Genomic DNA, 15,386 nt, shown 5'->3' on the forward strand with positions numbered 1-15,386 from the left:
CAAATTGAAAGCGACTTGGATTAAGTAGTAATATTATTGAAAAATCTTTTGATCCATATCGTTCGTAATGGGCGTGGATTAATTATACTGTTCATTCTTCAGACACGTAATGCCATATCTACGATCTACAAGATTCCTTTGCAACGTAAGAACATCGATCGACGATATTGTTTTGCAAGTACGAACGAAAACCAGTGATTTATGAAAATATGCTTTGCTTTCAGCATTTGTGGCGAGGAAGGGAAGGGCACGGATAATTTGTTCGCGAATAAAATTAACGCCGACAGAAACGTTAATAACACGCGTGATTCCGAGTCACTAATTAAAAGATTTACGCGATAATGCAGCGGCCGTTAAGAGCCATACTGCTTGCGAAATAGTTTTCCAAATGCGATTCGCTTATTATACGCGGTTAATGTACGCCGTGGACAAAGGCGCGAGTTATAATTTAACACAAAAGCGTGGCAAGTCCCTGATAAAAAGAATGGGGAAGTCTTTAAAGCCTTTAGCGCGCAATTATAACTGCACTTTGTAACGGCGTGCTGTTGTTACTATTTATCATCTCGTTCGTAGAAATTTCTACCACGGAATCTTTCGGAACGAACGACGAAGAAAATTGCGGTAAAGACAGAAGAATATATGCAGCCGTTCCTTTTTTTGCGTTTTATTACTCGTCTATCGTCGCGTTGACCTGAATTGTTAGCGATTTATTCAAATCTTAGTTTACTTAAATTTTTTTGGAGATTGCTTTGTAATTTAAAAGAGAATCGAGTGACTAAAACGATCAATTATTTCTGAGACACTACAGCGTAACAGAGTGATTCTCGTTTACTTCTCCGTTTCATCTCAAACGATCGCGGCATCAATGGGAGCCTGCCATTGTGTATCGGTACATATTCTTGCAAAGCAGTTGCTCTGTGAATTGGAACGACTTTCTCCTAATTACTTCCGCAGATTGAACGTACGTCGACTTCGCGTGATTACATAGTTATACTTCATTCTCACCGATAGATGTGTTACTTCCGAGTATTGCTATAGCCTTATCTGATCGGTCGCACCAGGCGTTTACATTATGCAAACACTTATATTGAAATTATGAACGATTTGAAATTTTTTAATTTAATTATTTAATTACTTTTTAACGAAGCCTCAATTAACAAATTGATATTCTTGATTTTCATCTTATTTCGTCTAAAATCTCCCATTAAAATTTTTCCCAGGGGTGGCCGAACACCCTGTATGTTAAAGAATTTAATTTTCTTTCGATGTAAGGGTCCGTCTTCTTTTCCATTTTCATTCGTATCTCTTTCGTTTCTTGTCTATGGTCAATGAAAGCTCTTGCTTTTGACTTGACTTTTTCTCGTCACTGTCTATGGAATAAACGAGAATTAATCAGCATTCACATAACACGATGTACTCTGTTAGAGCCAACGGAAAGATACATACAATTTGTTTAATATTTTCCTTTTTATTTCCACCGAGAAAGTCTCCTTTCACGTTCCGTTCCGTGGGGAAAGAACCGAAGAAATCTCATTTAAAATCATGCCTCGGAATGGATTTGCTACGATTAAGAAAGTATAATTGCAGCGAAAATTTAAATCGCCCGTCGCGATTCCACGTCTCTTTTAAACGCTGTACAATTCATTAAAAGACCGATAACAGAATTTTCTCGGCTCTTTAATTTTTCGCGAGAGCGAAACTGAGTAAACGTCGCGGCGCTTGGTAAGGCGATCGATGAGCTTGCGGCCGGGCCAATGACTTACGATTTGCACGAAAGCTTTTCAGATTTTTGCACACTTTTGTACAACGAAAAGCTTTCAGGTGGTTTGGAATAATACATGCTGCAAAGGATTCGCCGGGTTCTATAGCAAACGGGCGCTGCTCTTAACCGACGACTGATTGAAGCTAAGCTCTTATCTGATCATGCAATACGTTGTCATTACTTTTCTTCTATCTGAATTTATTTATAATCCCATCGTTTCATCTCAATTTCACCGACATTAGCGATATAATGATAATAATACGCCTTTGTTGGATAAAGGTCTTTATCAAGAGTCATGAACAAAAGAAGTACGGTGAAGAGAGACGAAATAATACAAAGCAATTGTACCCTCGACAAGTATCTTGACCATAATGCAACGATGGAGGAATTCACGCTGCTCAAAAGAAGTTGGTCTACGTTAGCAGATCGTCAGAAGGGTGAGTCAAATATTACTAAGCTTTTTATTAATGCTTCGAGCGAATAGTGATGCTTATAGTCACAAGGAGATATGTATACGCATATCTAGGATATTGTAGATCCTGAATTAAGTAATAAATTACCGGAAAATTGTTTAGATTCTTGCGATATCGTAACAATTACTTGTACTACTTCTTAATATTTACATACTCTCGATGCAACAACGAATTCTTCGGATTAATTTCGATCATGTTTGATATTGACCACGTTGGAATTAAGTACAGAAATGTGCATGTAACTTGAACAGACGCTTCACTAGTTATCTCGTTTATTAGAATTTCAGCACTGTGCTGATGATAAGTTCGCGTTTAATTATCCATAAACCGTGTCCGATTCGAACGACGATGTTCTTTTTATATCCGATCTCAGCGTGCTCGATTTCATTGATTGCTCGCCGCACGGGTATTTCAATGTAAATTATTTCTGCCAAGTTGCGATGCTTTTTTTCCATCGATCGATCGTTTTATCGGGTACTTTGCCCGAGATAAAAGGAACAATGATATCAGAGCTCTAATTGGAGGCGTCCACTGTATTTTATCGGTAAAACAACCTGCCTTGTCTAGACGAATTCCCCGAGCTCCTAGACTCTCGATCTTAACGTTAGAATGGGTTGGACACTGAAAGATATGCTGGCATCCCTCTATCCTTGAAGTCCCTACGGGATACCATGGTTGTATCATGAACATCGATGTAAGTACATCGGTGTGTAATGAAATACACCACGTAACAGCGAATTCGATTCCGCAGTAACCGGTTCTGTGTAGTTTTGTCATTCTAGTTTTAGAAATTACATTTTTCATCTACTTCCGGTCTACAAGCAGAGTCGAGAAAAGTATAATTCCATTACACTATCACGATACGATTATATATAATTATACGGCAATTATTATCTAATTACCGTCTGATTATATTTTATTTTGTTTCCTCAATCCTCATTATATTATTTTATTCATGAAAATATTATCCGATTCGTAATTAATTTTTACGATTAAAATAGTTAACGTGTCGGAAAGAATTACATGCGTCTCTATAAATTTAATCGCAACTGTTCAGCGGATATAATGTGCGAAGTGATAAAACACATTTATCGTATACAATATTAAGGATTCGCGTCAAAAGATATCGTAAAAGCAATATTTTCTTTTTGGGTAACTGTCACCGTGACAGTCGTTAATTACCTATAAAAACCGAAATTGATGTTTTTGACGCATCGTATCGCGATGTTTTATGCAGTTCGGTTAATTGCTGGGATGCGAGAGAAAAATCGATTCATATATGATGAATTATACAAACATTACGGAATATCGAAGTATGTGACGTTTGCTACACAAAGAGAATGAAAATTACGTGGAAAAGTCGGGAGTTATTTTTTCAAATATTCCAATTCGGTTAAACTTTTTCAACCTCTCTCTTATGGGTATTTCCAAGAAGCGACTCGAAATGTTTTTGCTAACGCGATTATCACACGGTCTGTTCCCGTATCGTTAAAAGGTCGGTCCGCATTGTTCGGGCTTATTGTTAGGATCTTCTCGTTGTTGCGAGCGGCATCGAAAATGTTTCGAATTCTGCGACGACCTGGTCGCCCGTGGCATCGATCGTTCGAACCCAGGAACAATTGGCTGCGCTTCAATTATCCAAACCGAATTTTCGCCATCTGCACGATCCGAAAGTGTCGGATTATTACGGAAAATCCTATTGGCAGTGGCGTGCTCGCCACAAAAGCATAAATAGGGTCGTGCCCGAGCACGATCTGGAAATCGTGAATTCGCCAGTGGCCGGGTTATAATTAGTTAATTGCATTCGAAACGATGTATCTTTACCGAGCGGAAATTCGAACGGTTATACGGAGTTAATTAAGGACACGTGGCACATCGAACGCGATCGCCTGTATTTTGTCTTTTTAACGAATCAATCGTTGAATGCTCTCCTTGTTATCGTACTCGTCTACGGTTATTGTTAAGTATCGAGAGAATTATTTTAAACAAAACTTTGTAGAAATTATCGAGTAACCAAAAATATTCTACACGTATTTTCTTATTCACTCGTTTCCATATTAAATAGTACTGAAATATAATTTTGCTTATAAATCCAGCGTACGCTTTCCAATCGCGAAGAAACATTCGATACGTTGCTCTTTCGTAGAACTATCGTCAATGGCGTGGAAACTCGATCTCTCTAATTTTGGCACTTCGGTCCCTTCGGTGCTTCCACTCCAGAATTATTCTCGCAAAGGAATTGCGTTTACCGCCATGCTCGTTCGTTTCGATGTTCGCTTGGTAAGTCAATGGCTCGGCGCTCGTATTCTATTTATTTAGCGTGCAGCGACCTTTTTTTCGGTATCGCATTCCGTTTCTTTAAAAGCATTGAAATAGTATCAGGATTCTTGTAAACGAACAAAGGAGAGGGTTACAGGGTACGGTAGTGTTATTGGATCGTGGTTCGACTTTCTTACGATCAGACTTTCTTTACGGATAGATTCCTCGGCTTAACATTCTTCACGAATGTCGTGCGGGGGAGTTTGACTCTTGGTTGTTCACTTGCTCGGAAAGGGCCCGGCTATAAGTCACACACGACGTACACACATACCCACACAAGCACACACGCGTGACGAGACGATGTCGACGTTGGTGTGCACGTCGTCGCTGGGAGAAAGTTATTTGGCTCAGTCCGCAAACGCTGATAGAAGTTCCACAAGAATTCTTGGTTTCCCGTGGAACAAGTACTTGGAAAATCTACAAGGTGGACTTTACGATTTCACGATCGGTCGAGGCACCGGTACGAGCACACATCGAAAATTACGCCGGCTAGCTCCGTAAGATATACGCGGTGTATAATTTTGACGTACGATACCATCGTGGCTATCGAAGTTTGTAATATCTCGTATTGTTTGTCCAAGAATCCGTTTATACGGTAGCAACAACTCCCGAAACTTAGACATTGCGTACGTTCGAGCCTGTTAACGCTCACTTTGCTGCAATAACACGTTATAGTTCCCGTTCGCGTGGATCAGCGTAAACTAGGTCTAATGAGAATTAATCCATGCTAATAAAACTAACGATTGGAAGACGCTTCAGCAGTCCATCGAGTATACAGAAATAGTGAAGATAATTCCATTGTATTAAGAAATGGAAGATACCGTTAATAGTCGAGACCAAAAGAGGATTTGAATCAAATTAAGGAGGGTACTTTGGTTCTAATCCCTGAGTTAATTTAAAGTGGGAACTTGAGCCCGCTAATCCTGATGGATAAATGCAGAGAAGTATTCGTTTACCAACCGTCGAAACTGAGTATAATCGATTAACGATTAGGATGCTCGGGTAAGCAAAGTGCCATTAAAATAAACAGATCGTAGAAATTCTTTTTCTATCGGTACGTTCATTTTATTCAGAGCTCGTTCGCATTTTCTCAGACCGCGCGAGGGGTGTTCAAAAAGGAACCTTGTCTGGAATACGTGAAAACCAGCAATCAAGTTTGGCGTTATTTCTCCTGCGGTTCCTTAATTTCTGCCCCTTGCTCGTTTCTCTTCTCGTTTCGCTGGCCCGCAGGCAACAGTTCGTTGTGCGTTCTCGTTACAACATTCCAGTCTGTCGCTTTTGCTTCTTTTGCCGCTTCGATATCAAAAGCTTTCTGCCATTCTGTCGCGACAAAATTCGCGGCGTCATCAACGCGTGCACGATTCGGATGGTAGACGGAATACAATGAAGTCGGCACACAATCGTAAGAAATTTTCATCGATGTAGTGCTGTTTTAACGACGGACGTCCTCTTCTACTGGAAAAATGCGTTCGAAGCGTCGACGAGCTCTATAGGAATTTCTAAAGAATTTCTATGAATTTAAACAATGGATCGTGGACCAGGATTATTTCTAACTCGTATTAAAATCTTTCCAATAATTCCAAAATAATATTTTGCGAAACATTTTCATTAATTAATTGCAAATTTTCCCGCGGTATATCTACGTTCCCATCACGGCACAGTGTGTCGCTTTATACCTCTCGTAAAGAACTGGCTTAAGCGAAATAAATTTACATTCTGCAATGTCCCCGTAATTAGCCAGATGATGAATGCATCGTTTCTTCGCTACGGGTCATGTACAAACGAAGTAAAGTAGTTTTCACGATGTATTACTTTGTCTCTGCCAAACAACGAAATATCCTTGACAATTGTGCAAAAGTTAAATAAACGGGACATGAGTGTTCATTCATAAAGTAAAACTTTGTTTTTTTTTATGGTCGTGCGAATTGCTTTGTTTCGATTAAGAGTTCGTTATTTTGTTCGAGCGTTTATTTGTTTAAGAAGTACGCGACAACGCGCGGTAATTGAGCCATTTTTACTCAGTAATCGATGCTATGAAACGAGAATAATGTATATTATAGTATAAACAGGAACAAAAGTTAGCGTCTGAAAATAACTTTTATTCGTAGAGCTCGCTTTTCAAGCTCTTCAAGAGTAAATTCAAGGTAAAATACATGTTCGTCGTTGCAAACAGTATGAGTTGATTCGATAAGGTAGTATCATTAAACCAGTCTACGAAAGCCTATTAAGTACTGCTAGAGTAACGAGCTCTATTCGTGAAATTCAATCATGAGAAGCCTAAAGAGTGTCGACAGATCGATTCGAGCTGATATCTTGTTTACGAAGTTGCCATCGCGAAGTTAGAATTGTTTAATGGCAAATTATACTTTGGTTTCACGAAAGATCCAAGATGATTCGCTAAAAATTAATAGCTTTACTTTCGTTGTTCTTTTCTTGTAAAGCAAAAAGTAAAGCCACTGTACATTGTTTGCGGTGTAGATGATATTATGGCGAAGATTGTACGATGTAATTGAATAACGCTGGCCTTGGTGGGGAATGTCGTTATAACAATTGGCCACCGGAAGTTGAGCGGCGTCTGAATTTGAGCCGAAGACAAATTTCCTCGGGGACCAGTCGGCGAATCAAGTTTTTAAACTCTCTGTTGGGAGGTTCGTTAGCGATAACTCGAGCACGTCTGTACGCCGCAGGCGCGAGAACTTTTGAAAGGGTGGCGAGCCTTCGGAAATTACAGGCGACACGACCCTTTAGGGCGTATTCACAACTTTTTCTCTGTTGTAATTCAGAACGAAGCGTCTGACTTGGCGAATGCACTCGTTTGTGCCGAGAAACTCTTAAATTGATGCTTAGCGTTTCACTGGTCGTTGTTGCGATATTGTATTTTACAAACGCGATTCGTTTCCCTTCGGCCAGTTAATGTTCATGCAATTTTTACAAGGAATTCGATCGCATCCTGGTTTAAGTTGAACACTTAAGGGAATCAAAACAATTTAATTCTTAAATTTAAATAAAAATATATTTGACGTTCTGTAGCTATTCGGGTTAAATTGCATTATCTGACCGATTATTTGTAGCGCGTAACTATATCGTAACGATTACAATTTCCAATTCATTATCGTCATCGATCACTGCCATGTGATAGAAACAGTTAATCCAACCACTAGAGAATACGATTCGAATGGAATATCTTCCCAATCCGTCAGCGCTGATTGTATGCTTTGAATCTGCTAATCAGAGGGAGATATATACCCCGTACCTTGTCATTAATCAGTCGGTTAATTGGGATTATTCCATCATTAGGTCTAGTTAGTCTTCGCCTTCGCCTTTGATAAACCAAATACACTGGTTGCACGTTCTCTAACGAAAACTCAAAATATTTATAGAATTGTTTAGACCAGAAATTTGCTCTTTTTTAAATATCTTCTGCATCAGTATTTTATTATTACGCGTAGTTTCCAAAATCTTTTTGCATTTTCCCATAGAAAAAAAATGTACTCCTTCGTCATTAGTGATCAATATAAATCTAAGGTGAAAGTGCAACCGTATTTATTTAAATAGCGACGTACGAAGTAACAATTTCTTCGCCGTTCGGTCGTCGTAATCGTTGCCCCCGTCTTTAGGGGTGCCGTGAATCTCGAGTTTAACGGGATGTTGCATATTGTTTTATCGCGCGGGCATCTCTGCGCGATATACAAGACGAAGGCGGTAAAACTGCGGCCGGGGCACGGTGCCAGGGGCCGTTCTTTCGCGTCGATAAATCTGACCGAGTACACCGGCGTTTTAAACGCGATGTAAACCACCTGTAAAGTGCTCGACTCCGCGCGGCCAGGGCGCCAACTTAATTCGACGACCGTGCGTCGGCCCGGAACGACTGTTACACTTTTCGGCAAATGAGACTCGTTCCAACGTTTACTTTTTGTTGTTTCGCCGTCCAATATTACGCGAATGTTCGCGCTTTGCACGCCAAGCGTCGAGATCCGTTACTGTTTCAACAACTGACGCGCTCCTGAAATTGTGTACTGCGTCGAGTTCAGCGATTCCAAACCACCTTTCGCTAAATTTTCACTTTTTCGGTAAAGATGTGACGTTTAACTTTGTTCGGTTTGATAAAGTACTAATATCGTTCGATCGTCGGCAAGGTATCGCGAAAATTGGTACGCGACTGTACGTTTCTAGTCGGTTGTTATTGTCGTGGCCCGAGCAGGACCATCTTTTACATTCAGAAAGAAAAGTGCCCGCTCTTATCGAGTTACTCGCGGCAGACGGAAGATCTAATTTTTCTTGTCGTTCCTGAAGAAAATAAAGCGTTTCGAGTCCCTGAGTTCCACGGGCTTCCTCGCTGTTTCCGTGCTCGTGCGATTCAAATCGCACGGATCTCAACAAGGTCGCAAACCACGATGTCAAGCTTTATGCCGGTCGTTTTACGAATCGTTTCTTGGGTATTCGGAAAGCCGCGTGGCCTTCTCTACGCTAGAATCCCGCTGGATGACGGCACGAGGGGGTATATAAGAGGGATAATATCGTGTCTAGTGGGATTTGTCGGGGGTAAACAGAGTGCAGGGCCGAGGCAGGCAAACGTATTACCGTGGAATATCTCGCGCCCACGGTCGCCATCGCTGTGTCATTTCTTTCCGCGACACCCGTTTCCACGTGTTTTCGTTCGTTCCCTTTGTCCCCTCCGCGGGTCCTGTCCGCCCTTTACGGATTCACTGTCGCCCGCCCTTTGGCGGAACCCGTAGTCGATAATCTAACTCACGTTTTCGAGAAATTACCTCCCGGGGTCAGGAGTTGCGATTGTTTCCGGACGCAGCCAGAAGCAAATAGTACTCGAAGCGTCATTTTCGCGGTGACACGAGGGACGGGGGGCGCAGAAACATACGGACCATTTAATTAAAATCATCCCGGCGAGTCCCGAGAGAAATCTTGTTTGTGGAAAGGGCTGCGTTTCACGGGAATATTAATTACACCACGCCGAGGATGCGTTTGTCCCTGCGCCCTGGGCTTGGATTATGTTTCCTGTCCAAAGGAGTTCCCTTGCCTCGCACGGGAGTTCGCAAAGTCGTCGCAGTCCGATATCGCGTCAAGGATAACGTAATATACTGTCTCTGACGGATATACGCGTTTCGCCCGGCATAAGTACCTAACATGGCTTTTTAATCTCGCGATACGCGGCCTTTGATGCGCGTTTTTTGACCTGCACACGGTCTCCGGTAAAGACTTTCTATAATATGGTACGCGATGTCTTGAAACGAAGCCACCCGGAATAGGAGGCTTTGGGATTCGTTGATGATATCACCGAGAACGCAACCACGTCGATAAGAATTAACTATTTACTCGAAAGACTCGACAAATTGATTTCTTCACATTTTTTCTTAGCAAATGGTTGGAACGTCTTTATGAGGTGATAATAGTAAAGTTAATTGAGAGTAATAAGACTGAGAATAAAATTCATTTTGATATCATTTTTTATGCTTCACGAAGTTCATCGTAGAATTCCTATTTAGAAGTTATTATAGGAAAAAGTATAATGGTTTCATGGCGTTAATAATTTTTCACTCTGTCTGGCGATAACTGTACACTTTTAAAGTCCATAAACATTTCTTTTCAACACCCTCTGTACCGTTACGAAGACGATAACGGTTCTCGAATGCAAACACCGAACGCTACGTTATGATTTCCTAGGGGCGATAACGTGCTGATTATATCCACTCTTGAAAACCCTTCAATGTCGACCTTGGGTATCCACAAGAGGGTCGGACGGAGTAATAGTCGTATCCGGGCCAAATAGATTTGGCGCGCCGCTACGTTGCCCACCCACCGTCGTAAATTTCGCCCGATAATCTAGAAACTTTTCGAGCGAACGGGCAAGGAGGAGAGCACTCGTTTCGAATCCCGTGCTCGTCTAAACAAATAGAAAAACGTGCATCTCGAACAACGCGACCATGATAGGTCTCGTAAGGAATACATTTTAATGTAAAGCTCTGGTAAAAAGTATTACGACAATTACTAAGAAATTGTCATTTTCTAACACTGTCCTTACAGCGTGGCATTGTTTCTCGTTCCGAAACCTCGTTAGCCGGAGATTATTCGAAGTTAATGTTTCGTCGACGTTGAAACTGTTAACGGAATATAGGTGCACAGGAAAATAGACGCAAATCGGGTCGTTAAAGCAGGATTACGAAGGAACCTTTCTCTCTGCAGAATATCACGAACTCACGTATCTTCCTATTCGTTCCGGAAATCCAAGAAACGCGCGTCGAACGTTGCCTCCTTCCTGCGCAACGAGCCCGCAGTGTACCGTTATCCCCGAAAAGTATATCGGGCCATTTTCTGTTGCCCTCCTTTCCCCCAGAATGCATCCGTTAAGACTGGGCCGCCTTTTCCGCTTCGTGCATTTACCACGAGCTGCTTTATACACCTCCGTTTCTCCGACGGTCCATCCGTCTTTCGCGGAAAGACGTACAGACGTTCTCGGTTGGTTCGTCTCCCCGTATATTCTACCCTGCCACTTTATCCTCGAATCCGCTCTCGGTGGCTCCAATTTCTACCGCTTATCCTCGATTAATGCGATCTTGGAGACGCTCGAGCATCACCGAGTCTAGAAAAAGTCTGCTTTGTTCCGTACCCAGACGAAATTATTTCCTAGCGTTTGCAAAGAAATCGGATCCGTTGGAACGTTTATTTAACTTTGCAGCCCGATGACTAACTTGGGCGATCGCGTACTAAACATTCAGTTAAACACCAGCGGTTTGCAAGGATAATCACCTTGGAAGCGTGGTGTACTTGCTAGGTGATGGAAACGTGGTCACTGAAACTAACCACTGTGCTTAAATGGATATTCCCTAGAATTTCTAACATACAATGTTATTTTAACGCCATTTAACTTCACGACGTTTCTTATAGTATACGTATAATGAATTGTTCAATATTTGCTTCTATTCTTATTGTTTGTTTTCAATTTTCACTGTTTTGGAACAGTCTAACAACGCGTATTAAAATTAGTTAAACTTTAGACGCGTGCAGTTCCGAAACTACTAGTGCTTTATTAATAATTGAGCCACTGTTAGAAGCGGCAAAGCCTCCCCTTTAAAACGATTTTTAGTTTTTGCCGATCCGACTTCCCGTTCCGGAGATATCGTAATTTATGTAAATGGTCATTTTTTTAATTTGACTAGCTCTGTCTCCGTCTAACGCGTCGCGTCGGACTTCCTTCTCGCACGTTGACCCACTAACCGAGTGACCGAGTGACGTCACGTTTACTATTTACTACGAGCACGTGCGAACGACAAGGCCGTAGTAAGAAAGTTCATTGATCTTACGACGTAAACAAAGGCTTTGGTTTCATTCGATCGACTTGAAATTAAAATCCTCATATCTCCGGAACTAATTGAGCTATCGACTTGTTCGAACGCTCGTTTTAAAGGGCACTTCATCCCCTATTCAATGAACATACCAGCTACTATAATTTTTGTTATCTTCTATGTTTATTTTGAAATTTACTTTGACGCTATATACCTAAAAAAGTTCCAACAATTCCTATTGACTATATGACTTGTGTGCAGTAAGACTGGATTGTAAATTGTTTACTGAATTAAAAATAGAACATTAGGAGTACCCGTGCCTCTATACATGAAGTGTCAGTAGGTTTATAGGTGTACTATGTACGCTGATGACACTCAGTCGTTTATGATTTTTGATTGTAACTGTATAAAATCTACCAAATGTAAACTTGAATATGGCCTCATATTTTTGAACTTAAAATTTGAAGTTCAAAAATCAACCAGAAAAAAAGTAACAGTTTATAAATAATAATTTTCTTTACCGTCTTGTAGTATTTACTGCAAATGAGACTGCATATTTTTGCAGCTGCGATATTATAGCCGATGTCAAGGCGGATACAGTGATGCATTGTTCACAGTCAATCTTTCGCAAACCCTTATAATATTTCAGGTGTCATGTTTACATACCACCTACCTTTTTCCTTGATCCTATCTTCCACATATATAATACCTGAGCTCTCTCTGGTTTATTCCCCTCTGGCTGGAAACATGTTACCATCCACCCGACGCCGAAATCGTCTAATTCTCCGTCTACGGATTCCTTTTGGCCCATTTCACGAACCTCATTGCTACACGAACTGCTCGCAAGGCTCTGCTACGCTTAACTTCAACGGTTTATTAACACATGTAATGCCGTGCCGAACTTTCAGTCTGGTTTTCATCATCCATTTAATACAAACACCGTACTCTCGTGCGTCTCTGATTCGGTTTTACGCGCCATAAATTTTCAACCTATCACGCTCGTTACAAGATTTCTCGCGAGCTTTTGAAAAGCTAAATCATTTTCAAACGTCACTCCAGAGAAGTGTCCGAAAACTGTGCTTAAAAGTAATTTTAAAAATGAAAAATAGAATACAAAAAATTCGTAAATATTCTTAGATACAGCGTTGAGTATTTATTATTTTCCTACGTAATTTTCGTGGACATTCTTCGGGAATCTTGGTGTTCGCCTGAAACCAGCTTGGAACTTCGACCATCGTATCGCGAATCCATGTCGCGAAATATTCTTCATATTCGTCTTCATATTCTATATTCGTCTCGTCGTCTTCCATCCGTTCCTCAGAAACTCCTCTTGTTCCAGTTTCTCGTAATCTCCCTTTTCGATTATTGCGACATTGTATATGGTCCTTGTCTTTCCTCTCGTCTTGCCTCCTGCGTACGTGTCCAAAATTCTTATCTCTGGTACGTATACAATGGTCGTAAATTTGATCACATCTCTCTTCTCCTTTAAAATGTCTGACTGAAATGGATCTTTTACTTTTGTTGCCTCGTTTGCAAGACTCTTACCACCGGTTCTCCGTCTTACCTTGCCAATCGTACTCGTATCAATATTTCATATCCCTCCGTCGACTCACTCCACCATATTTATAAAAATATTTTTATCGACGAAAAGCAAACACTTTTATTTCTCCCTAATTTTTTCCCAAGCACACTCCGACTATAATTATGGATGTAAAGGATTAATATTTACTTGGTCAAAGAGTCCAATGTTAAGTAATCTTCTCGACACTGAATAACAAAGGTCAAATAAAAGATAAATAGGACAGTTGCGTTTCCCCTTTGAAATTGAAAAAGTTTCGCCGAAAATTTGTTTTCGCGATATTTGGATGCAAAGTTTTTCGAATGGATACCCCGTATATGTTTGCTCCCTTGTAAAAGGATGTTGTACGGTCGAAACACGCTCGACGGTGCGAAACGAGCGCGCGTTCGTTTGACTTTCACGTTTCGTGCCGCGAAATTGCGTGGATATTCATCTGGTTGGGCAACGTTCCGTTAAGCGCGTTACGTGGCGTTACGTTTCGATCAGATTTAAGCGGACGCGTTGCAAAATTCTTACACGTTATGGATTATACGCGCGCCGGTCGCGGAGGAATTAGATCGGACAGGGGAAAACCGTGGACGGTGTCGAGAAGTTCCCGAATTCGGCGACCACTGGGAGGCATCGTGACGCGGAACTTTGCTAATCAACACCGTGCTCGTTAATTACTGTTACCAGTACCGAATGAATACATTACGCTCGCTCGTTGGCGAAACCCGGTGCGTGGGATATTTCGTGTTGCCGTGCATCAGATTTGCAAAAGGGCTCGTTTATTATTCCAAAGTTCGACGAACGAATCTTGCTGGAAATTGTTGGGATTGTCCCATTTCTACAGATTTCCTAAATACTAAAGTAGCACTTTATGCAGAAATTGGCAATTAGGAATATGAATTTTTTCGTAGAAAATTATTTCTGGAAAAAATTGATTTTAAAACTCTGTGGGCACGCGTTCAATTCAGTGTAACATTGCTCGTTAACGTGTACGACCATTATTCACTGTTTCTACCTTCTATAGGTGCTCGTTCATATCGATGGTGGTACAATATTGTTTGTTTTAATTGATCGTAACTAGTTAGAAAATATAAAACGAAGGACGAGTAATGCTGTGCTCCAATTAGTGCTCCAAACGCTAATACAAGTAGAAATGACGAGCAATGGTCAGACACGTTAGCTCCGCCGTACTTAGTCGTTTGAGAATCTTTCTTTTCGAAGACGAAATCTCGTATGGAAATATTTTATTCTATTTTTTAGATTTTGTTTCATACTTGGAACAACTTTCACCTTTGTTGTACTACTCGTTTCACAACATTCTGTATAATTACATTAGTTTCTTGCGGTTTCATCACAGAGACATCAAAGTTTCAATTCCCATTAAATGATTATTGTTACGAAATTTATATACACGCTAAACATCGCACAATGATCTATAGTTTGCGACAGTTTGGGAAATAATAATTAATTTGCGATTAGGGACAACTACTCTCGTTTGGAATGCAATACATTGGTTCTAGCTTTTAGTTTCGGCAATATTAGTAGGGATTAGTCGGAATTGCTGGCGGAACTGCGCGTTCGTAATGTTTGTTGTGAAGATGTTAACGATCAACTTGGAGGAGAAAGAACGCGCCATTATCATTATTCCGCAGTCTAGTGTTGCACGGCGAATTCCTAGCATTCCGTGACTTCTACGGGAGGACGTTAATTCTCCTTACGACCTTCGGCCTCAGCCCCGAAAATAACTTATCCGTGATTACACCGCGCTTGAATTCGATGTGGCGCCAACATGAATTATTAATGAAACGCGACGGGGAAAAAATGAAAAGATACGAGGCCGAAATAGCGTGTGTACAGCTATATATCAATCTGAGACGATTGGCGGAGAAAGGCGTAACAGCGTGAAATATTTTCAACGCGGAGACTAAAAATTCGCCGCCTTAAATTTCTTTCGCGTTTCGAATAAT

General features: G+C 40.9%; 1 protein-coding gene across 1 annotated transcript in view; it reads left to right on the top strand.

Moving 5' to 3' along the window:
• Positions 1-2,083: 2,083 nt before the first annotated feature.
• Positions 2,084-15,386, top strand: part of LOC143341313 (uncharacterized) — a 152,920-nt gene continuing 139,617 nt past the window's right edge. The window contains exon 1 of the mRNA XM_076764162.1: positions 2,084-2,199. Coding sequence (XP_076620277.1) covers positions 2,142-2,199 — 58 coding nt within the window. The 5' untranslated portion in view covers positions 2,084-2,141. The remainder of the gene's footprint in view (positions 2,200-15,386) is intronic.

This window comes from Colletes latitarsis, chromosome 4, assembly GCF_051014445.1.
Source record: "Colletes latitarsis isolate SP2378_abdomen chromosome 4, iyColLati1, whole genome shotgun sequence".
NCBI lineage: Eukaryota > Metazoa > Arthropoda > Insecta > Hymenoptera > Colletidae > Colletes > Colletes latitarsis.